Below are 22,212 nucleotides of genomic sequence, written 5' to 3' on the forward strand. Positions count from 1 at the left end.
ACCTGAGCTGACGCCATACAAACAAAAGCTTGGAAACGCAGACAACATGTGATTGTATCAGCATAATAATGACAATACAGGTTAATAGGATTTCTAGACGCAAAAATAAATCCTTCTGTTATTTATTTCAAGTGGCACAGAGACGAGAGGGGATTTGTTGTGATGGCAGTCCAGTGTGTGATTTACTGTATGTCTCCACAGTGCTGGGAACCGGTCCTTCAAATGAAAGTAGGACAGCAGATATATGGGAGGCAGGGACGACAACGTCAAGAGAGAGCAGATCACGACAGCAGCTTGTTCAGCCGGGCAGATACAGGCCGAAACATAGAGACATGATTCCCAGTGAAATGTGAGCGTGTTTGTCATCAGTTCTTTTATCGTGTGCACAAACAAACACACGGCGCGAAGTGAGGGCAAGCGGAAATATAATGGATTCAGATTCACAGGCGTGCGTTAGCCGTTCCTCGACCAAACATACAAGTGGCGCATGCTCGTGGGATCGAGGCGTCCCCCTCTTTGTGCAGCACGGCCGTAACCGGTTCATCCTGGTGTCTTTGTGGAAAATGCATTGCTGCACGGGGGCGCGGATACGCTGGCCGTTAAAGCACGCTGATGGCGTTATCTAACCAACGCTCGATACGCAATCACTGTACAGCACTCGGCGGTAACGTCCGCTTGCTCCTCATTCTCAGGAGGAGTTGCCTACGGCGGTTGTAACGTCGAAGCCACAGACACCTTTTCACTAATGGCTCCACTGGGGGCGGACGCCACAAAGATAACAGCAGCACACGCGATCCTCACGTTGAATGAGAGGAAGCCGGGGATCTCCAAGTTGCTCTCCGTATCCCTGACTCCTGTAAGAGAGACCGCTCGGGGCAATTTAAAAGATACACGTGAGGAGTAGAGCAGAGAGCGGCGGCCGAGAGAATGATTGAAAGGCCCTGTGGAGTGGAGAAAGAAATAATGGTAAACATTAACGGAGAGCCCACTCAAAGGACATTCCCCCACAATTATTTAAAACTCTTTGAGGAATGGATTAAATGCCCAAGGGCACGTCAGTAAGACCTTAAGTTCTCTGAGAGGATTTAGAAATGTAGGGAGAAATGGCGCGGCAGGAAAAATAAGAAGTTGTTTTTGTGAAATGAACATTTCAAAAAGAGCTTTGCTTTTGAGAGGCGCTGGTTCAAAGGGAATATGGAGTTTCCATTCGCCCGCTGAGGAATTAAAAGCAGTATGAAGACTTTGAGTTTTGGCACATCATTTTTTTTTATCAATACATCCATAAAACCTACTGTATTTGTGAAATAACAACTTCTCAGGAATTACAAAAAACTACGTCATGTGCATACGGACCGCCACACATTTTTGAAAGGATTTCAAAAGATATTTGAAGATTTTCTCCATTTTTAATCATATGATCCTACACAAAAACATCAGTCTCTTTCACTGGATTAGCTCACACTACAACCAATGTGTTAGAGCGGAGGAATGCAGTTTCTACAATGGTGTGCGATTGGATTTTGGTTGTTCTAATGCTGTGTAGATTACTTATTTAATTGTTGATTCATCTGTCTGTTATGTTCTCAATTTATCAGTTGATTATCCATAAAATGTCAGAAATGATAGATAGATAGATAGGCGTGAAGTGAACAAACAAATGCCCCTAGCTGCTCTGCCGTCACCTCTCTCTCTTTCTCCTTCTCTCTAATGCTTCCTCCCCCCTCCCTTTTTTCTCCTTTCCATTGTGACTAACCAGTACTCGTCTTTTCTTTTGGACCCACCTCGTGGAATCTGCTGCATCACTAAAGACAACCTGCTTGGTCTCAATGACCCCGTCCCCGTCCCCACAGCCCCCACAAGCCCACACAGGCACTGGCCTCTTCCACAGAAGAGACTCTCACACTGAGGTGGGCAGGGCTTGACATGCAAATATAGCCTGAGTAGGCGGCAGCCCGTGAGCAGGGTGTGCAGCAATGTGAGGACTATCACAAGCCCCGCCCACAGAAGCCAGTTGCTAAGCAACCCCGCATGCAAGGGGGGCGGGGGGGAGGAGGGGCCATGAATTCAACAACTGTTGCCTGAATCTTTGCTCTCACTGTGAATGCGAGTCAGCCGGCGGAGGCAGTCAGAGGGAGGGAAAGAGTGTGAGGTGCAGAGTCTGTGCTTGTGTTTGTGTTTGTGTGTGAGTAAGTGTGTGTGTGTGTGTGCGAGTGAGTGTATGTATGTGTGTGTGAGTGAGACGCCTGGCAGCCAGTGCAGTGTTTTAAAATGAACGATACATCCGCTCCTCTGCCTCTACTTTGGACTAAACCACTAACAAGGACTCACCCTTTGGACTATCCCGACTCTCCCTCTTCCACCTGCCTTTAAAGGGAACACCTGTGTGTGTGTGTGTGTTTGTGCGTGTGTGTGTGTGTGTGTGTGTGTGTGTGTGCGTGCGCCGAAACAACGGACTTAGCCCCGGTGAACAGTGGATGACTTCAGTGGACGTGGGTTTTGCCGATGGGAAGAGGGGGACTGCTGACCATGGACTGATAAACGGGGTAAGCAACCAGACCGCATGCAACCCGCTGGAAAAAGCGAGGCAGGTGAGGGAGCCCTCAAACGGAATGAGAACAACAACACAGCGTCAGTGTGGGGACGTGAGGGGTAAGAGAGGCGTAAACATAAGGGGAGCAGGGGTAGTTTGTATGTGAAGGGGTGAGTGGGAAAAGGGGGGGGGGGGCAGTTTGACGGGTGTGCCCAGTTGAATGTGTGTGTGTGTGTGTGTGTGTGTGTGTGTGTGTGTGTATGTGTGCCTGTCTGTCTGTCTCGCTCGGCTGTCCTCGCGCTACTCTGTCCCGTCCCTTCGCCGTCGCTCCCCCCCTCCTCCTCCCCAGTCTGCTCCTCACTGCCTCCTCACCATCATATCCTCTCGCGGCCCCGGTCGCCGGCGGTTCAACATCCCTGTGACAGTAATGTGATTAATTGGAAAGCATCGGTGGCTGCGAGGAGAGGCAACTGCAGAGGGCGAGTGAGATCAAAAGACGCGTGCAGGGAAACCGGGCGGAGAGCAAAGTGCACACGGAACGGGAAAGGAAAGAGGGAAGAGCCTGCAGGACTGAAGGGAGAAGGATGTTTGGCATTTAAATATGAGAGCGCGTGGGCTGGTATGATTCCTCCTGTCATGTGTGTTTTAACGTCTTCGCTGTAAATATTCAGTCATTTAGAAATCGTCCCTTTTCGGTGTAAAGTTATTCCAGTCTGTTTTATTTTGGGGCATGGTTCAGGGAAAAGGGGGGAAGTTTATACCAAAACAATCACGTCGTGGTTTGGACCTACTACACTGAAAATGTCGGTGTAGACGCAACACACAGCGGGGCTGAGCAAGGATGTCGTCGGATTTAAATGTGATTCACTACCGGAAAGTTTGTACAGTTGACACAGTTACGATCATTGAGATCATCAAGAGAATTCAGAAGATCTAAATGTACAATACAACCGATACTTATTGTACTTTGATGCATCCGTTCATTGGTCCCAAAATAGAAAAGGCAAGGTGCGCTTTACTTCAATGGCAACACGTGACGTCACCCTCTCGTCATTTTGAATGCTCCTGGTCTGTGACTGGACATTACATAACGAGATTAACTCTTCTTCATCCGAGCAGGACGCTCTTTGTGGATTGTCTCGGGCAACAACAACAAATACACAACAAATATTGTATTCCTTCACTAAAGTCGTTTTTCTTACAGTAATCTAGCTTCTTCTTCCTTTCCCCAGGTGTTTATAATGTTTACCCCGGGACTAGAATAACTAGATTAACGTGCCGCGCTGAGTGGAGGCTAATCTGCATGCGTTTAGGACAGTCACACTCTGATGTCCATCATGCTCTCTCACACATTGATAGAGAGAAGACTAGTCCTGGAAAAAAACAAATGATTATCTTTAACACGTTCACATTATTTTCAAGACATTTATTGTCTCTGGACTTTTTTTTTTCTCCTTTTTTAGAAAGTATTTAAAGTAATTCTCAGGCAACGGCTGAAAAGAGGCCGGGGTCCCGACCACCTGCCGAGGGGTCTGCCACTAACCGACACTGATTGAAATGCCATTCAACGGCCGACAGCAGGAGAGCTGACAAACAGGCCCTTAAGAGACAGACAAAGCACTTTGTGAAACACTTTCTTTTCTTTTCACTGGATGTGAGTTCGATGACACAGAGAGGACAATCAGCGCGCTAGACACAACACACTTTGGCTCATAGAGGAAATGATCTGAACACCAAAAGAGTGCTCCAAGATGAAACTAATTAAACACATTTTTCTCTGACAGAAGTCGTGAGAAGCAGCTCCACTGAGCTTTATTAAGGTGCTTGTTGTAGTCTGTATGTAAACAAAGCACATTATATTACTTTGGTCTGACTTCTGCAGGTTGATGCCAGCTCCCGTGTTTTGATGTGAAGCAGTGGCACTTTTACTCTGGAGCGTGTTGCAACTGGCCCACAGAGAGCAAACGCACTAATAACCCAACCGGCCTGCCTCGTGCGAAAGCTTCTCTAAATTACACTTCGATATGTCAATGACGCTGTGAGGCCGACTTTTGGGTCTTTAGAACACATGCACACACAAACAGGACAAAATGGGTCGAGGCCGCAGGAGGGCGGTGCTAAGTTCGACGGAACAACCAACATGTTCCGATTTAATTTTCATGAACTGAGGACAGACTGTTAAAGACTTTAGGTTGTAGAACAAAATCACAGACAACTCCCACACCGCTTAATTGCTCTTAATCAAAGGACGTATTTCAAGTTCTCCTTGTTTAACGGGCCTCTTGTATATACAGCTACACACCCACTCTCTTTAGAATTCAAACACTTATCTACAATGACATGCTGCTTTTTCTTTTTTTAAATACTCCCTTGATGAAGTCAGAATTAGCCAAAATAAACTCACTACTTTCCTCATATTTCTATTTATTCAGAAATGATAAAACGCATACAGTCACACTGTTTCACCTGTTGGCGTTGCTCCATCATTGAGAACACCTTCACACAGTCACCAGTGTGCGGCTCCGGTCCCTCCTTGCATTGTTCTTTGTCCACTGCTACATTCTTGGTAATCCAATGCAGCTACCTGTTTAGACTCAGCTGGAAACACATTTGTGTGTCTGTGATGCTTTTATTCGTGTGTAGTTGTGCGTGTCAAACTGTACTAAAAAGCCCCAGTGTTCATGTTTGACTTACAGCTTTGACTTAAAGAGCATGGGGAGTCTCGGGTGCTGTGTGCTGTGTGCTGTGTGTGTGTGTGTGTGTGTGTGTGTGTGTGTGTGTGTGTGTTTCACACGGTGTTGACTTAACGAAATGGTCGATAAATATGAGTCATTACTTCCCCTTTGTGTAGTGTGTGTGTGTGTGTGTGTGTGTGTGTGTGGGAAGAGTATTGCTCATAATAGGAGCTGAATAATACAGACACGCAGACAGAAACATGCACATACTCACAAACGGAGTGTTTATGATCCACTGACATGGTGTTTTGGAAAACTGGTATTGAAGCAATCTATACATGGATATGAACATCACTCATCCACTGAAGAGGCAACATGGGAACTAACTTGATTTTATTCCAGACTTCTGTTTATTATTTATTGGTTTAATTGCTTCTTTGTCTCAGATAGCTTACTCCTAGTCTGTAAACTTGTGTAAATGCACGTAAACTTGCATTCTCTCTAATGGCCATCAGGGGGCGACATCTCTGGTTGTAAAAAAAAAATGTTTGTATAGAAGTCTATGAGAAAATGATCCTACTTCTCTCTTGATTTATACCCTCAGTAAACATTGTAAACATGAGTTTATGGTCTCAATCTCTAGTTCTAAGTCTAGTTTCAAGTCTCTTCAATACAGCATGATGTTCATTTAATAAATTACGGTCCATTTTGAGTAAAATAGACCATAAAGCAGGATTTTCTTTAGGGTGGGGCTACTGTGATTGACAGGTCCACACCACGGCGTTGTCTGGTTGAAGAGTTGTTTGTGTTTTCTTTGAAAGTGTGTTTTCAGTTTTATAGAACTTCTTCTATACAGTCTATGATTTGTCTACAAAATATCCGAAAATAGTTCAAAGTCTCACCTGGCAAAAATGAGACATGTTGAAACAACAGTTTCATAAGTACAACAATTCAATTAGATATTATTTATGACAGAGAAAAACAGCAAATTCCCACATTTGAGAAGATGAAACATTTGGCATAACTGACTAATCAAGTAATTGTCTCATCCTTTCTGCGGTTTTTGTACATATTTGTGAGTCCGAATATCCTTTTAGGGTTCTGAAAAGCCTCTTATGCCCTCTTGTCCCAGAGCTTCTTGTTACCAGCTGGTGAGATCTGAGGCTCAGGATGGCAGAATCCCCGACCGGTAACTAGTCAAAGCGCTGAATATCAAAGCAGAGCAATCCACTTTATAGGTGAATATTTCTGTAGCGGCAGCAGTCGAGGGGCTCAGGGTTTAGAAGAACAGGAGAAAGAGAGGATGAAATGAACAAAGAGAGGCAGAGATGGAAAGCCTCTGCAGAGAAACGCCTCTTATCTCAAGCTCAAGTCTGACAAACACAAGCACAGAGAGCGCTGCTTCTCTCTCTCTCTCTCCGTCCTCTCCCCGATCCATTCTCTACGTTCTCCCTCTTTCCATTTGACCATCACTCTTCAGCTCAACCTCAAGTCCCTCTGCTGCTGAGTCGCACTGAATCAAAAGCTTCATCAGTGTGGATGGAAACCAGTCGCTGTGTGCGCCTGCTCATCCGATCCCTCCCCGCGCTGGTGTTTTGTCCTCCTCCATGTTTACTTGTGATCGTAGAGCAACAAGATGGTTACTGTCCCAACTAGTTGTGCAAGACGTGACAACAGGAACAACATCTTATTACTTCATAAGCCGTATATGTCCTTTTATTCTAGTTTGGCTCCAATGACGAAACCACAAAAATATTTGTGAAAGGCGATGTTCAAAAGAGATCATAGCTCACTTAAGGCTTTGTCTTAAAGGGACGGTTCAGCCCGAAATCCCAAATACATATTTTGCCTCTTACCTGTAGTGCTATTTGGCAAATGGCCAAACAATCCTCGCTGCGAGCAGTTTTGTGTAGAAACTATGGTTGAAAGAAAACAACAAGGTCTGAGGGATATCTTGAGTAACCGGGTCACGATTGCTGTAAAAGAGACATTGCTGTGGATTTGTTGCCACTTTGAGCGACACAAGCCGAGTGCCATATTATATTGTAGAGAAGGCAGACATCTTTTTCTCCAAAACTAGGCAATCTAGACTGATAAAAAGCACGACAGGTAGGAGGAGAAATGTGTATTTTTCATTTTGGGGTGAACTCTCCTTTTTTTTTTTACTTTTGAAATGAATAATTATTATGGTTCAATGAAGATCAACCTGCATCACGAATTCTTTCGATTCGTGTGTCTTTTATTGATTTCAACGTTGCTGTTTGGTTTTTAATGGAAGATTCTGTCAACGCCGAAAACCAGTTTGAACGATTATGATAAATGAGTGAAAGTTAATGAGACGCACGTGGGAACCTCTCCTGACAGCTGAGAAAATATCATTCAGGTTGCACCGCTTCCTGCTCAACGCCATCGTCTCCCTCGTTTTACATTTCGATTAATCAAACCGTGACACGCATCGTCATCCACGTAATTCTCCACCCTGCCAGGAGGGCTGATTAATGACTTGTTCAGCACTAAACTGGTATTGACCCTCAGCACTCGGCGTAGACTACAGGGAGAGGAGGCGGATGGAGAGTCCATCTTTTTTTAATGACGGCCGCAGCGGCGTGGTCCCGATGGCGAGTTCTGGCCCCTGACGGTGACCTCCCGTTAATTGGCCTCTCAGTGAGTAGTTTGTTCACGTCACTCCGCCTTGTCGGCCGCTGCAAGTGTGATTTGTGCCAGTGAGTGGCGCCACGTGGATGTGAAGTGCGTGTCAGAAACACTCTGCCTGTAAAGTTTGTTTCTGGTTCCGATTTATAAAGCAGAGATGCCAGAGTGAAGACGGCGAAGAGACAGAAACAGAACGAACTTCATCATTTGACATAATGTGCACATCTGGCCTCCCGCGAATACCGACTCCATTTCACTCCACTTCCTGGTGATGGTCTTTCCTGTTTGTGCCTCTGTGATGTCCGCCAGGGATTTGCACCCGGATGGTTCCATAATTTGATTGCCGGTCACCTGTTTTTGGCTCCGGTTCTTTCCCTTGCACAAGCGCACACGTGTAAATACTGTATGTCGGCGACCAGTCGCAGCCATCGCGATGCGGTGTCGTCACTTGCGCCTCGCGGTTTTTCGGCACCGCATCGTCTTCCACGGTGTCGCTCAACCGCTGCAGCGTGACTCTGTCAACATGGTGTGATTCGTAGTCATCAGTCATGTTACATAAAGTCCCATTTATGCACGGCTGGAGAAAGAAAAAGCCGGCGCGGCTGCCAAATGATTCCCGCGGTACTCGCGATGAGGCGTGCGAGTTGGACCGATATGTACACTGTGGCACTGCTTGTTGTTAGCTTCAGTCTTTTTTTCTCTGCTTCATTTTATTTACTCTCTCTTTCTCTATTCAGCTTCCCTTAGAGAAATGCCCCTTCTCTATTGTTCTCCCCTCTCCCCTCCTCCCTGCTTTCATCTCTATTGCAGATGCAATGGATGTAAATAATACACCTTTCCCTGAGAGCTTGGCCGTGTTAAGAGCTGCTTCTGTATTCTTGTCAGACAAATCTGGGCTACCAAGCTTTACTTCTAATACTCCAGACTCCAGGTGTCTGAGACCATTTGCTTCTTCAGCCAAACACCTGGAACCCGCTCTGCTAAGCCGGACACAGAGAGATTTCACGCAGACACGAATGGCTACAGTTGTTCTTCGCATACGTCTCTTATCACCTTCTCATCTCAGAAAATGGAAGCAGCATTTTTCTGGTTCTTCGCTGGCGTTGGCCTCACCTGGGACAGCGGGAAGAAAAAGCATGGAAGAGATAGGATGTCTGTATTTTAACTAGGTCAGACCCTGCAGCAACGGACCCACGGAGAGATCAGAAATCCTTTTCCTAGTTTATTAGAAAAATGTGCAACAGCATTGATGGTGTGCAGAATAATGCTCTGAAGCGGTGTAGTTCATGTCTTTGTAATCTCTGGACGTGAACGTCGATTGATGTTCTGTTTTGCATTTGGATCCATTTTAAGTCGTCATCCTGACATTTGATATAGATTGAAAGATTTATGACTGTTTTCAATTCGCTTCAGGCACCCTGCAGAAACATAGATATTGGTGTAATATACTAGGTGTACTCCCAAACATTGAAAGGCTTCAGACGCTCATCAAATAATTTACCGGATGGTAAAAACCTTCTGATAAATCATCAATAACAGAGCTGGGTAAAACCCGAGCAAACATATCATATCCTCCTTGGACTAAAAATGGGGGTGGGGGGGGGGGACTCGTAACACTCTGCAGGCTCATGTTGTGGCAGTTAAAGGCCCCCAGGTCCAGGGAGGCATACTGTAAACACACACACACACACACACAGCTCCTCCCTCCATCATCACTCTTTTACTATTCAGCAGCAATCAGAAACACTTTAATTGGCGCCTTCCGTTCTCCCAAAAAGAGTGCAACTAACTGAACACTTGAGTGTTAACCTGAACACAGGAAAATAAAGCTCTTTAAACACTTTTAAATGCAACCTCCACGAGGTGTATTGCTCACCTTTTCAACCCTCATTGGGAAGCTTAGTTCTGTAGCTCGCACTGCAACAAAAACGTCCTTGTCTCTCTTCACCAAAACAAACACAACAGGTGTCTCTCTTCCCCGCTGTGGTAGCTTGTTCAGCGTTTCTTTTTTCTATTGTTGTGTTGGAGTACAGAGAGGGGGGGGGGCCTCGCACCATTTCTTTCTTTCTTTTTTCCTGCTGCAGGGAAATAAGGAGGCTGGTGTAAGGAATGCTAAAGAGGTCTTTATCCCTGGTTTTATTCTGGGTGACTCAGCTCCAGACCCCATGGTGTCTCTTTGTTACAGTACAGAGCCTCAGTTCATGAGTTCAGCTTCTGTTGTGTGTGTGTGTGTGTGTGTGTGTGTGTGTGTGTGTGTGTGTGTGTGTGTGTGTGTGTGTGTGTGTGTGTGTGTGTGTGTGTGTGTGTGTGTGTGTGTGTGTGTGTGTGTGTGTGTGTGTGTGTGTGTGTGTGTGTGTGTGTGTGTGTGTGTGTGTGTGTGTGTGTGTGTGTGTGTGTGTGTGTGTGTGTGTGTGTGTGTGTGTGTGTGTGTGTGTGTGTGTGTGTGTGTGTGTGTGTGTGTGTGTGTGTGTGTGTGTGTGTGTGTGTGTGTGTGTGTAAAGGATAGAGATGTAAACACTATTGTGATATGAGAAGATAATCATCTCAAAACTGATGCAAACTGCATTCATTCCTTGCAGTAACATTCGTAACAGACCTCATTCAATTGAATGCAAAATACCAAAACATTTTTAATTTTTCATAGAAGCAATGTACAATGCAATTTTGACCTGTATTTTCCCTTTATTTCCGCTATTCATTTCCACCAAGAACATTAAAAGGTATCAAATCCAAATCATGTTTCGTTATTTTATCATTCTGGTACATGGTTAAATTGTTTTTTATTTTGTTATTCATACATACTTATTCTTACAATCTGGACATTTTCTTCCACCTTTCTGCTTCGCTCACTGTTATAAATCCGACTAAATAAATTTTTGCGACCTACAGATAGTGGCTCTGCGTTACACCCCTATTATGGGATGAAACAATTTGCTGTTCGGCCAAGATCAGTGTAGCTCAAGGGATGAAAAGTCAGCGTTGTGAGAGCAGCCTGAACGCTGTAGTGGTCTGTAAAGTGTTCTCATATCTTTCTTCACAGCTCTCCTTCTTGGCTTTGTTCCTCTTGGTCTTTTCCCTCTCCTCGCTTGGTAACTTTCTCCACCATACTTATTCCTCCCCCAAACCTCCATCCATACTGCCGTCCACCCCCTCCCCACCTTTCTGTTCCTCACCCTGCTCGCCGTCCTCTCTGATCACCTCTTCACCTGCCCTCCTCCTTCGTGCTGCAGTGCTCCGTCATGCTAAGTCCTTGTTCTCTGTTGCATTGGAAGAGATTTGAGGCGGCGAAGAGTGATACTCGCCGGAGCGGGACCTGTGACCTTTGACCCGTCGCCCTTTTACCTTTTCTAGTCCTCCACACCCCCAATGTGAGCTTAAGACCATTCCCACAGTGAAGGAATTTACTAAGTGTGTGTGTGTGTGGGGGGGTTTAACCCAACAAAGAAATCCACTAGTGTTAAAACTCTCAGCAGCCATGATTTGTGAGCAGCCCTCCTGAAACTAAAACAGTCATGCTGTTATATGAACAACACAGGACTTCCATTGGCTAAATGGGTGATGCCACGATGACTACTTCCACTTCTTATATACAGCCTATGGTATACATTAGATATGTATACATTTATAAACAATAAACATAGACAGCAAATTATAAACCAACTAACTATATGAATATTATATATGTTATATGCAGAAGTAAACATTAATATGGCCTTACCTCCTTCTTTAACTTAAATAGTGGACAAACAAAAACATCAACAATGAGCATGTGAGACCAAGAGAGACAAGGCCCCTTCCTCATTCATGTCCCGCTCAAATGCAGTGTTTTCTTTCAAATTAAATTGTCCTCTAAGGTTATGACCCCCGTCTCTGTCTACAAATAGAGCCCGCTCTATCGGGTTATTTTAAGAAAACATCTTTAAGTTTTAAGGAACATCTTTTTCAATGAAAGGATTTTTAATGTTTGCTTGCAATAGAAAATGATGGTATAAATGATGCCATCAGCGTAAAGAGTCACTGGGCAACGTCATTAATTAACTGTCTTCGCAATAACGGCCACACTCAAACTCTGTTTCTGCTGTTGCAGTTCAGGGCCTGCGAATGTGTCTGTAAACTGACTCTTTCCCCTCTTCCCATCATGCTCCAGGGCGTTGAGGAGGAGCGGCTTTGTCCGGCCATCATGTGCACGCGGGCCTTTCCTGACCTCGTCCCTGAGAGCCAGCTGTTACCGGGAGAGGTGCAGGAGCCTGAGGAGGAGGTGGCAGACGAGGGCAGGGAGAGGGAATCGGACAGAGACAGCGCAGTGGAAAGCACCCAAGGGTCAGACACCTCCGACGGGCCGATCAGACCTGGAGACAAGGAAGACGCACTGGGGCATCTCTTCTTCCCTGGGGAGAAGTACGACTTTGTTCCATCTTTCTTTTTTTTCTTTTTTTTTACTACTACTGCTTTACTGTCGGTCTCACCGTCTCTAAATCGGTCGACATGCGGTGATGCTCCTCGTTTCCTTTGCTTCACACGGTGGAGACCTTCATTCATGGGGACACATATCGCTTTCTGTTTAGCGTGATTGTCCTCGTGGCTGTTTTCTCAATCAGATAAAAATATAAAAACATTATTCACAAAACACAAGGGACATTTTCAGGAAACCTCTATCCTCTAAACTCAAATAAATAAATATCACATCCCCTCCTTCTTTTTCCACAGTTGTGGTCAGACCAGCGTCTCAGTGACCTCTGACCTATCTTCGGCCTCTCTGAACGAGGAGCAGTTTGAGGACTACGGCGAAGGGGAGGAACCGGACTACGCTCCCAGCAGCCCCTGCCCGGACGACGAGACTCGAACCAACGGGTGCTCCGACCTCGGCTCATCTGTTCCCTCTAGGTGAGGGAAACGTTGTGAGACATCGCTCCCCGTGTTTGAATGCTGAACCTCAACACAGTAAAGGCTCCATTGTTGTAAAGTGGTCAACAGGGTGGCCGGGTGTATTTCTGTTACGAATGAATATTAAAACACTCGTCCCTAGTCCCTCCCTAACATCTTACTGAAGAAACTCAAGTTTGGTCAAATGAATAGAATAATTTCTTCCAGGGCCAGTAGCAGATGTTTGGTGGCCCAGCAGTGCAGATAAAAGGTTCTCAAAGGTTAAGTTCTGATAAAGACGTTGACCATTTTCTGTAGCTCCAACTTAAATATGATGGACTTGAGGCTCCACTCTGCCGAATCAGAACCTGACTCAATGTTATTAATAAAGTCTGGACTATAGAAGTGTAGCTTAGGAGCTCTTGCCCTGAAGGCCACATTAATATTCAACAAAAGCCTGTGTTTAATGGGATTAAGTCTCCCGGCTGATAGAGTGGCGACGCCGCTCCTTCCTCGCATACCAAGCAGACAAAACTCACCAAATGGAGTTGGCATGGAGATTTAAATTTAAAATGAGGCCCCGGATTTACAAGAATTGAAAGAAGTTTGAGTGACTACAGTACAAAGTGGGTTAAAAACCTCCAAAATCAATTACTTTGAGTTTTTGAGGTTGAGATTTTGAGAATGCTGTGTTGAAATTCGGGAACAGGGAGCGTATCTTCAGGCACGTGTAATGCATTAAGGCAAGGGTGGGCACACTTTTTTCTTTGTGGCCCATAAACAGAAAATGTATGTCAATGCATAGTTTTCAACCAGTTGCACTGCATGGAAATCAATGTTTCTAGATCAGAAATCCCCACGACATTAGTCATTTATTGGTGTGCACACATATTACAAAAAAAGTATTTCTCTATCTGCTGCTCGTTCCTACAATTTTAAATCAATACAAATGACCCACTTTGACTATATTGATGGTATGTGTACATCTGTACATAAGTAAAGTTACAACTAAAAAAACTGTACAAATATGGGTTTGTGGTAATGGCCCGAGGACCCACTTGGAAGATCCTGATGCAATGCAATCCTTATTTTGGCAACAGATTTGGTAATGAGGTCATTGTGTCGCTGTCTCGCTTTGAGGGCCGACACTTCTCCGACATACTAGAAGCACTGCTTTCGAAAGGTAAGCCACTCACCTGTGTGTGTGTGTGTGTGTGTGTGTGTGTGTACAGCGCGGGCCAGACTCCTCGTAAGGTGCGTCAGCATTACAACGGTGAACTGATGGATGTCTACTGCTCTCAGTGCAGCAAGAAGGTCAACCTGCTGAACGACCTGGAGGTTCGCCTCAAAAACCTCAAGTCTAACAGGTAGGACACACACACACAAACAAACAAACAAACAAACAAACAAACAAACAAGATCTACACCCACTAAATGTTAGTGCAATAGGGAGTGACTTTGTGAGCGACATAGACTTGCAGGAGCCGGGAATCGACCCGCTGATTGACGGACGGCTCTACCACGGAGCCACCGTTGAATAATTAGCCACAGGAACTATACAGCACGCTGTAACCGCTGTAACTAATGTCTGAAGTGTTCCTCCTCCTGTTTATTGCACACACACACACACACACACACACACACGCTAATCGATTGTTACCTAATGCGGTCACTCCTTGTGCTTACCTCATCAACCATTGTAATAGGAATCTATTAGTGGAAACATAATCCATTAATACAGACCGCTGGCTACCGGCAAACGCACCAGTGCAACACAGAGACAACACACCGTCCTAGAATAATGTTTTTGAATTATAGTGGAGAAGTTACTTTTTGTTTCTTTCCTCCTCGGACTCACTGCTGACTGCAGGGTTCCTCCCCAGAGAGAAACATCTCTATAATCCAACGCGTTCTCCTAATTAGACCTACACTTCCCTTTTATTAATAATGAAGTAGGGATGGGCAGAGAGAAAGAGGTAGAGTGGGAAGAGCAAGAGGTAAAGGAGAATGAATATGAAATTGATTGGCGAATGGAGTGAGCCTGTAGGAAGTGGATACGGATTAAATAGGACGGTGGTAGGAATGGATCTCGATGAGAAAAGATGAGAATGGGGGGGAAAAAAAGGCACCATATAGCTGAGTCCAAAGAATGGTGGATTTAAGGCAAGACTCGAGGGATTCAGAATGGACAGAGGAAGCAGCTTTTGCCACGTAGCAGCAAATAGTATTTAAAGGATCACTTGTGCGTGTCAAGCTCTTTTACACACAATTAATCCAATTAAATTAGCCACAGTGAAGCATGGGTAATGAACGTGGGAAATTAGTGGGTGGGGTTTGAAAATGAGCCTAAATGTGGAGGATGTACACTAGATTCCTTATAGCTTCAGTAGGAATGCTATATTTTAGTAGAAGGCAATTTATGTCCTATTCTTCCCCACATATCCATATCCATATTGGTTACGTGTTAACCAATTCAAATGTCCGTATGTTTGTGGGGATACAAGCATCTTATCGCAGCAGATCCACAAACTGTGTGTGTGTGTGTGGGGGGGGGGGCTTTTGAAGATCAGCTAGTGAGCTACAAGAGATTCAAGTAAAAATAAATCTACTCGAAACGCATGCAATGGGACAAAGCTTAAAATATGGACGTTACATCAGTGTAGATCACCGGCACTTTCACACAAAAATGTTCAATAATAAATGAGTGAAGTTTAGAGATTAAAGATACACACTGTAAGCAGTAATTCTCCTCTTACCACTTAGGATCTGAAACTGAAAAGAGGACATTAAGTGAAGTGAAACATTAGCTGCAGGGGAATCGTTTTGTCTCTCAGGATCGTGGAAGATCAGCCTTTTGGACACCCTTGTCAGATATTTATCGTACGACATGAGAGGCCCATTTGTGTTGGCCCGACAGTATGTTTTCTCTTTTTTGTTAATCCGACGTAAATCCCCGACACAGACGGCCACGTCACGCTGACTGAGTCTCTGGGCGCTTGAACCTCCGCTCACTGAACCGGGAGCGATATTGTGTTATCATTGACATGTTCTTCAGTCTTTCTTTCACTATTTTCTCTTTCCTGCACGTCTGTCACACTGAATAGACAAAAATCTTATTTGTCCTCAGCAGTTAGTTCCACCGCATTGTTGAGCCGACCGAGTCGAGACGTATCGCTGACATTTCAATACAATAAAAAAAAATAATTTCTGTCATTTTGTTTCTCCCTTTGCAGCCCCAACAGGAAAATCACCAGCACTGCTTTCGGAAGGTAAGAGGTGTGCGTGTGCGTGTGCGTGTGCGTGTGAGTGTGCGTGTGCGTGTGCGTGTGCGTGTGCGTGTGTGTGTGTGTGTGTGTGGTCACTCACTTGTACTCGAGGCGATATATAACCACGTGTTTGCTCTATTTATTGACACAGAAAGATTAGTTATCCCTCGACCTGCCAGACCATTGTCCTCGGGCAGCCGGTTAATTAGTAACTTGTCATTCAGAAAACAAAACGCACAACATCTGGATGGAATCAATCTGATCTGAAGCTGTGAAATCTTTTTGTTTTTGTTCCGGGGTTGATTCAAAACCAAAATACTTTGGACATCAGCTTTGTGTCCCCCCCCCATGTGTTTGCCACGTTGGTCTGTACTGAGTGAAATGTTTTGTGTCTCAGGCTTTTGTCCTTCTTCCAGCCGCAGTAACTGAGTTACAGCCTGTCAGGCCTGATCTATGTATTCAATATACGGTTCGGCTCTCTCTCGCCCCGTTCCCGCTACTGTACTCTGTCTGGTTTGATTACTTCTTCCACTTTATTGCCCTCTTTATCTGTTCGTCTACTCCTTCTCCTTCCTGTTTCCTCCTTTTCATGCCTCAGCAACAGCCGCGGTTGGAGGCGTGGTGTCATTCGTACGTACGTCCGGTCCATTCTCGTGAACGCGATATTCAAGACATGACCGGAGGGACTTTTCTTCCGTCCGTCCACCTCGACTCAAGGTTGATCCTATTTTAGAATTTGGCGGTCAAAGGTCACTGTCACACCTTTTGGCCATAACTCAAGAATGAATATGCTAATGTGTCACTTTCACTCAAATGGCTGATAGGATAAAAATGATGAGGTGATGGAATTTTTAGACAGACATTGATATATCTAAACCGCAGTTTGGCAGAGACACGAGGCAGCGATTCTAGTTTTTCTCCTCTCCATATTGCTAATCTCAGTAATGGATCAAGTTATTTCCATCAAGGGGAAAAGAGGGTGGGCGTGTGTGTGTGTGTTTTCTTGGCACCGTTCTCATCGTCCGAAACCTTCGTTGCAATCTCGCAGTAGGATCACTACACACTCCCTTTCACGCTTTCTCATACACACGCACACACAACTATATATATATATATATATATATATATATATATATATATATATATATATATATATATATATATATATATATATATATTTACTCTCAACACACTCTGAACCAGCTAGTGCTCACCTGGGTCTATTCGGGGCCGGTTCTTTAAGTGTGTGTCTCTGTGTGTTTGAGCAGGCAGCTGCTTCACAACAGCAACTTGAGCAGCAGTAACGGCAGCACGGAAGACCTTTCCAGAGACAGCATCGACTCCTGTGACATCGACATCAACGAGAAGGTACCATTGCGTTTGTGTCCTTATTTGTGTGTGTGTGTGTTGTCCATCCATATGTGGATCTGTGTCAGCGGACCTGTATTTAAAACTGAGCTCTCCTGTTTCTGTGTGCATACTGACAAACTCATAAAAGGTATCTCACCTTCAGCATCATGTACGCTCTTGGCAATAAAATCACAGAGTGCAGATTCGTTCCTGGATGGTGCGCGCCTTCAGAATGCTAATTCAGAGGATGAGCCCCGTCAGGATTCCTCTTACGGCTGCAAATTCAAGGACCAGGGTTGTCATTATGAAGCCTTTTAAAGCCTCGGGAGTTGCGCAATGGCATTTAGGAAGTCGGAACAATGTTCTTGTTTAACGCCAATGTGATATTATTGTTTTGTTGAGGGATACTTCCGAACTTTCATCAGCAAAAATCATCTTAAATCTTTTCACATAACTGTCACATTAATTATGTATAGGAACTTCTGGATTAAGTCAACTGTCTCTGTTTCTATCAGGTGAGCTCTCTGGAGAAGAAGGTGGCAGAACTGGAGGGCGAGATCCTGATGAACGGAGATGTCAAGTCCAAGCTGAAGCAGGAGAACACGCACATAGTACACAGGTAGAGTCAGACAACTGGCTTTCACAGAAGAGTAACTCTCAGCTGCAGTTGGGACGCGGTTTTAAATGTATTTTCCTTCGTGTTCTTCGCCTCAGGGTCCACGAGCTCGAGGAGCAGCTGAAAGACCAGGAGACGCGAGCAGAGCAAAGTCTGCAGGAGGGGCTGAGGCGACACCGAGAGTCCTACAGCAAGATGGAGAGGGACAAGAACACGCAGATAGAGCTGCTGACCAACCGGTGAGAAGCACACAGACGGCCGAGCACAAATGCATGCACGTTATTACGCAAATGCATGAGCTCACGAAAGTGCATAATCCGATGCAGAGAGACAGTACAGATGAGGGTTTGTTCAATGTAAAAATCTGAATGGGGACTGATGTAAAAGGGATTTTGTGTTTTGTAGAGTGAAGCAGGTAGAGGAGGAGAACAGTGAGATGGGTCTGAGCATGTGCCGGCTCAAATCACAGACGGAGAAACTGGATGAGGTAAGGCATGTTTATCTTTTTGCTCGTCTTTTGTGTGTTTCTTTTATCTCTGAAAAAAAAGTGTCATGAAGCCTCTTGTGGCTCCAAAGGGGGGTGGAGTTAGAAAGAAGTGAACTTCCAGACCTCTGTAGCTGCTCCTCGTTGAGGCTAGGGCCTCGAGGCTACATACATGAGCCGCTCCTTGCGTGACACGTGCAAATTTCCAACTGAAATCGGCAACGAGGGCACCGGGTTTTTGACTTGGTAGAAGAATGTTTGGAAGGAAAAGGACAAAGGGCCTCATGCAAGAAGCCCTCGTACGAACAGACTTGTTCTTAAATGTACGAGTGATTCTGGAGAACTTGTCGCATTCACCAATTTTCTCGTATTTTGAAGACAATTTATGCAAACAGTCTGCTGTTAGCCGTCACTAATGGATCGTATATTTCATTACTTTTTAAGCAATTTTGGGTTCAAAGAGCCGATATAAACTACACTTTATGATTGTGTTTGACTCCTGATGGGCAGGTGGCTCCTCCCGTCAGTGTATGACTGGATGTGAACGATGTCACGTAGTATTAAAGCGCATTGAGTGGTCGGAAAGCCTAGAAAAGCGCTCTACAAGTGCAGTTCCAGGTCCATCAATATAAACATCTTGTACATTGTGAGTCTGACAGTAAAGGCTACATAAACCCGAACCTTGATCAGGGGCGTGGCCTCTGGTGTTGCCTCCGTGGATGAGGGACCAACTTTGAATGTTGTGTTTTCAAACTGACTGCAACTGACACATTTGACTTATTCTCTAACTCAATATGGAAATACCACGTCAAAGACGTTTAATAGTAGATATACAAGTGTCTTATCGTTGTATATTTGTGTGAGTCTTAGTGGGTTTGCACATGTTGACTGGTTGCATACTGTAAATAGGAACGCCTGTCTCATGAGGGAGTGTATGTTTGCCTGTCCGTTTTTTGACACGCACAAAACCAACTGTCCTTCCTCAGGAGAAGCAAAGGATGACGGACAAGCTGGAGGACACCAGTTTGCGCCTGAGGGACGAGATGGACCTCTACAAGAAAATGATGGACAAACTCAGACAGAACAGACAGCAGTTCCAGAAGGAAAAAGAAGCCATGCAGGAGGTGGGAGGGACTATTTTGTGTGGGCCGTTGGCTCCGCCGCCTCGTACACCCACAGAACACCGTACCGGCGTGATGTAACATCGCCCATGTCTCCTCGTCTCTGTGTGTAGCTCATTGAGGACCTGCGTCGCGAGCTGGAGCATTTGCAGCTCTTCAAGCTGGACGCGGAGAGGACCGGCCGCGGTCGCAGCTCTTCCTCGGGACTGGCGGACTTCAACAGCAGGACCAGGGAGGTGGAGCTAGAGCACGAGGTCAAGAGGCTCAAGCAGGTACTGACAAAAAGGCCGCCTTTGTACGTGCACAGTCAGAGTGACGTCATGCAGAGATGGTCATTTCATATTGATTTGAGAGAATGTACAGCTTTAAATGCACTGAAGAGGACGAGATGTACAGAGATGCTACGTCTCAAAGCACCCTATATAATTATACCCTCACAGATTGAACGCTATCTTTTATGTGTGAATACTTTTTTTTAATGTCTGTTGGCTTTTAATTTAATTCAGCAATTGAACAGATCACCTGTTTTCCAATCTTTATTGTCCAAAGTGTGTCTCAAATGTTGACACATTTCTGATGGGGTACAGGTTCATTTTATTTATTTATCACAAGCTCTTTAAAGATATATGTTTTTTTTTTAACCTTTTAACATGACTGGGCTCGATGCTACTTACTGACTCTGTCGGTCTCTTCAGGCATTTGCTATCCAACCCCTGCATTATTTCACACACCGTGGCCAATTTAGAGCCTCAGTCTTAACTGTGGCCAACGTACCTGCACAGGGATTCAGATGGGCTTCTTGAGTTCACTTTACCCCTGCAGAACTCTGAAGTTTCCATTTACCACGATGAATTAGTGTTCTTCTCGTGGTTGCTAAGTGCATCAAATTAAATCAGGGTGATTATATTATATATATTATCACGCATTGCCAGTGGAGTTAGGGGCGGCCAACGCTCTGTCAATCACATTGGCTCCTCGCATTCCCTTAAAAGCACTTCAACGCGCTGTACTTCATGCCCACTTAACACCAGCTGCCGAGTACACGTGTCGAGTCCATTCTCTCTGCCGTCTGTATTCCAAGATCCGCTGACATTTCCCTATAGTTACCTGCCTGCCAGGCTTAAATGTCACGTTACTGTTTCTACCTGCAAAGTGCACAGACCTTGTGCAAAGCAAAGAGTGTTTCTCTGATAGTAAAAAAAAAGGTCTTAATGCGCCGGGCACAGAAGCCTGTGTTCTGGCTCGTTTTCAAGACAAAACACCAAACCTTGAAGTGTGTGTGTGTGTGTGTGTGTGTGTGTGTGTGTGTGTGTGTGTGTGTGTGTGTGTGTGTGTGTGTGTGTGTGTGTGTGTGTGTGTGTGTGTGTGTGTGTGTGTGTGTGTGTGTGTGTGTGTGTGTGTGTGTGTGTGTGTGTGTGTGTGTGTGTGTGTGTGTGTGTGTGTGTGTGTGTGTGTGTGTGTGTGTGTGTGTGTGTGTGTGTGTGTGTGTGTGTGTGTGTGTGTGTGTGTGTGTGTGTGTGTGTGTGTGTGTGTGTGTGTGTGTGTGTGTGTGTGTGTGTGTGTGTGTGTGTGTGTGTGTGTGTGTGTGTGTGTGTGTGTGTGTGTGTGTGTGTGTGTGTGTGTGTGTGTGTGTGTGTGTGTGTGTGTGTGTGTGTGTGTGTGTGTGTGTGTGTGTGTGTGTGTGTGTGTGTGTGTGTGTGTGTGTGTGTGTGTGTGTGTGTGTGTGTGTGTGTGTGTGTGTGTGTGTGGCCTCAGACCAGAAGGGGAATGATCATACTGTGATAATACTTCATGCTCTCTCAATATTTTAGCTTCTCATTCTGATCTAATGTGGTAGACACTGCCCTGTGACATCCATGAGGATCAGCTCACTGTCTTACCCTCTGTAAATGTTTGTGTGTGTCCAGCGATTTGCGTCCCAGGACTTTCTCCCCCATGAACTCCAGCACCTGGTGTTGTCTGGGGCTCGGCTCCGCCCTGGTCTGATGGTAAAATTGCGTCTGTGACCTCCCTATTAACCACTAATCCCAATGGAGTAGAGTGAACGTGCCCGAGCTGAACCGGGGTCAGTGCTGCAATTCCCTCGCTAATGGCTCTGGGTGGAGCGAGGGGGAAAAAAAGCACACTGACTTCTTGTCGGCGCTCAAAGGCAACTTAATCACGGAGCTTTCATAACACGCCAGGGGGAAAGAAACAAGGGCAGGGGAGCAGTTTGTTCTGTAACACGCATAACCCATGTTACACCGTGTTACGTCCTGTAGGCGTTGGCAAAATAGTTAGCTGTGTTTGCTGCTAGATGAGGCGCCTGAAGTGCAGTGTTTAGTTGCGTGGGTTGAGTGAGGCTTGAGTAGCTTCATAAAGCATCATCGCCGCTGACGAGGCTCTGGTCCAGGTACTTATCTCTTCTCTCTATCCGTATTCTTTTCTTTATAGGAGAACCAGAAGCTGAGGGAGCAGAACGATGAGCTCAACGGTCAGATCCTCAGCCTCAGTCTGTATGAAGCCAAGACGCTGTTCGCCACGCAGACCAAGGCCCAGTCCCTCGCTGCCGAGATAGAGAACGCCTCCAGAGACCAGGTGAACATCCGGAGGGGAGACGTACCGCACGTGCACATTGCATTCTTCAGCAGCTTCTCACTGGAACTTGATTAAGGG

At 45.4% G+C, this 22,212-nt stretch overlaps 1 protein-coding gene across 8 annotated transcripts in view; it reads left to right on the forward strand.

Annotated features, from left to right (window-relative positions):
• The window catches only part of rab11fip4b (RAB11 family interacting protein 4 (class II) b), a 39,514-nt gene that overhangs the window by 14,153 nt on the left and 3,149 nt on the right, over window positions 1-22,212 (forward strand). For 2 of the 8 annotated variants that reach the window (XM_034531711.1, XM_034531684.1), the window contains exons 2-14: window positions 2,459-2,543; window positions 12,005-12,255; window positions 12,565-12,741; window positions 13,953-14,087; window positions 15,954-15,989; window positions 17,255-17,354; window positions 17,852-17,955; window positions 18,051-18,191; window positions 18,358-18,439; window positions 19,423-19,560; window positions 19,671-19,829; window positions 21,465-21,545; window positions 21,991-22,134. In XM_034531711.1, coding sequence (XP_034387602.1) covers window positions 2,475-2,543; window positions 12,005-12,255; window positions 12,565-12,741; window positions 13,953-14,087; window positions 15,954-15,989; window positions 17,255-17,354; window positions 17,852-17,955; window positions 18,051-18,191; window positions 18,358-18,439; window positions 19,423-19,560; window positions 19,671-19,829; window positions 21,465-21,545; window positions 21,991-22,134 — 1,617 coding nt within the window. In that variant the 5' untranslated portion in view covers window positions 2,459-2,474. Of the gene's footprint in view, window positions 1-2,041; window positions 2,544-2,987; window positions 3,150-12,004; window positions 12,256-12,564; window positions 12,742-13,952; window positions 14,088-15,953; window positions 15,990-17,254; window positions 17,355-17,851; window positions 17,956-18,050; window positions 18,192-18,357; window positions 18,440-19,422; window positions 19,561-19,670; window positions 19,830-21,464; window positions 21,546-21,990; window positions 22,135-22,212 lie in introns of those variants that run through there. The other 6 variants (XM_034531736.1, XM_034531743.1, XM_034531701.1 and 3 more) reach the window with 5 other exon arrangements.

This window comes from Cyclopterus lumpus, chromosome 1 (genome assembly GCF_009769545.1).
Source record: "Cyclopterus lumpus isolate fCycLum1 chromosome 1, fCycLum1.pri, whole genome shotgun sequence".
NCBI classification, from domain to species: Eukaryota; Metazoa; Chordata; class Actinopteri; order Perciformes; family Cyclopteridae; genus Cyclopterus; species Cyclopterus lumpus.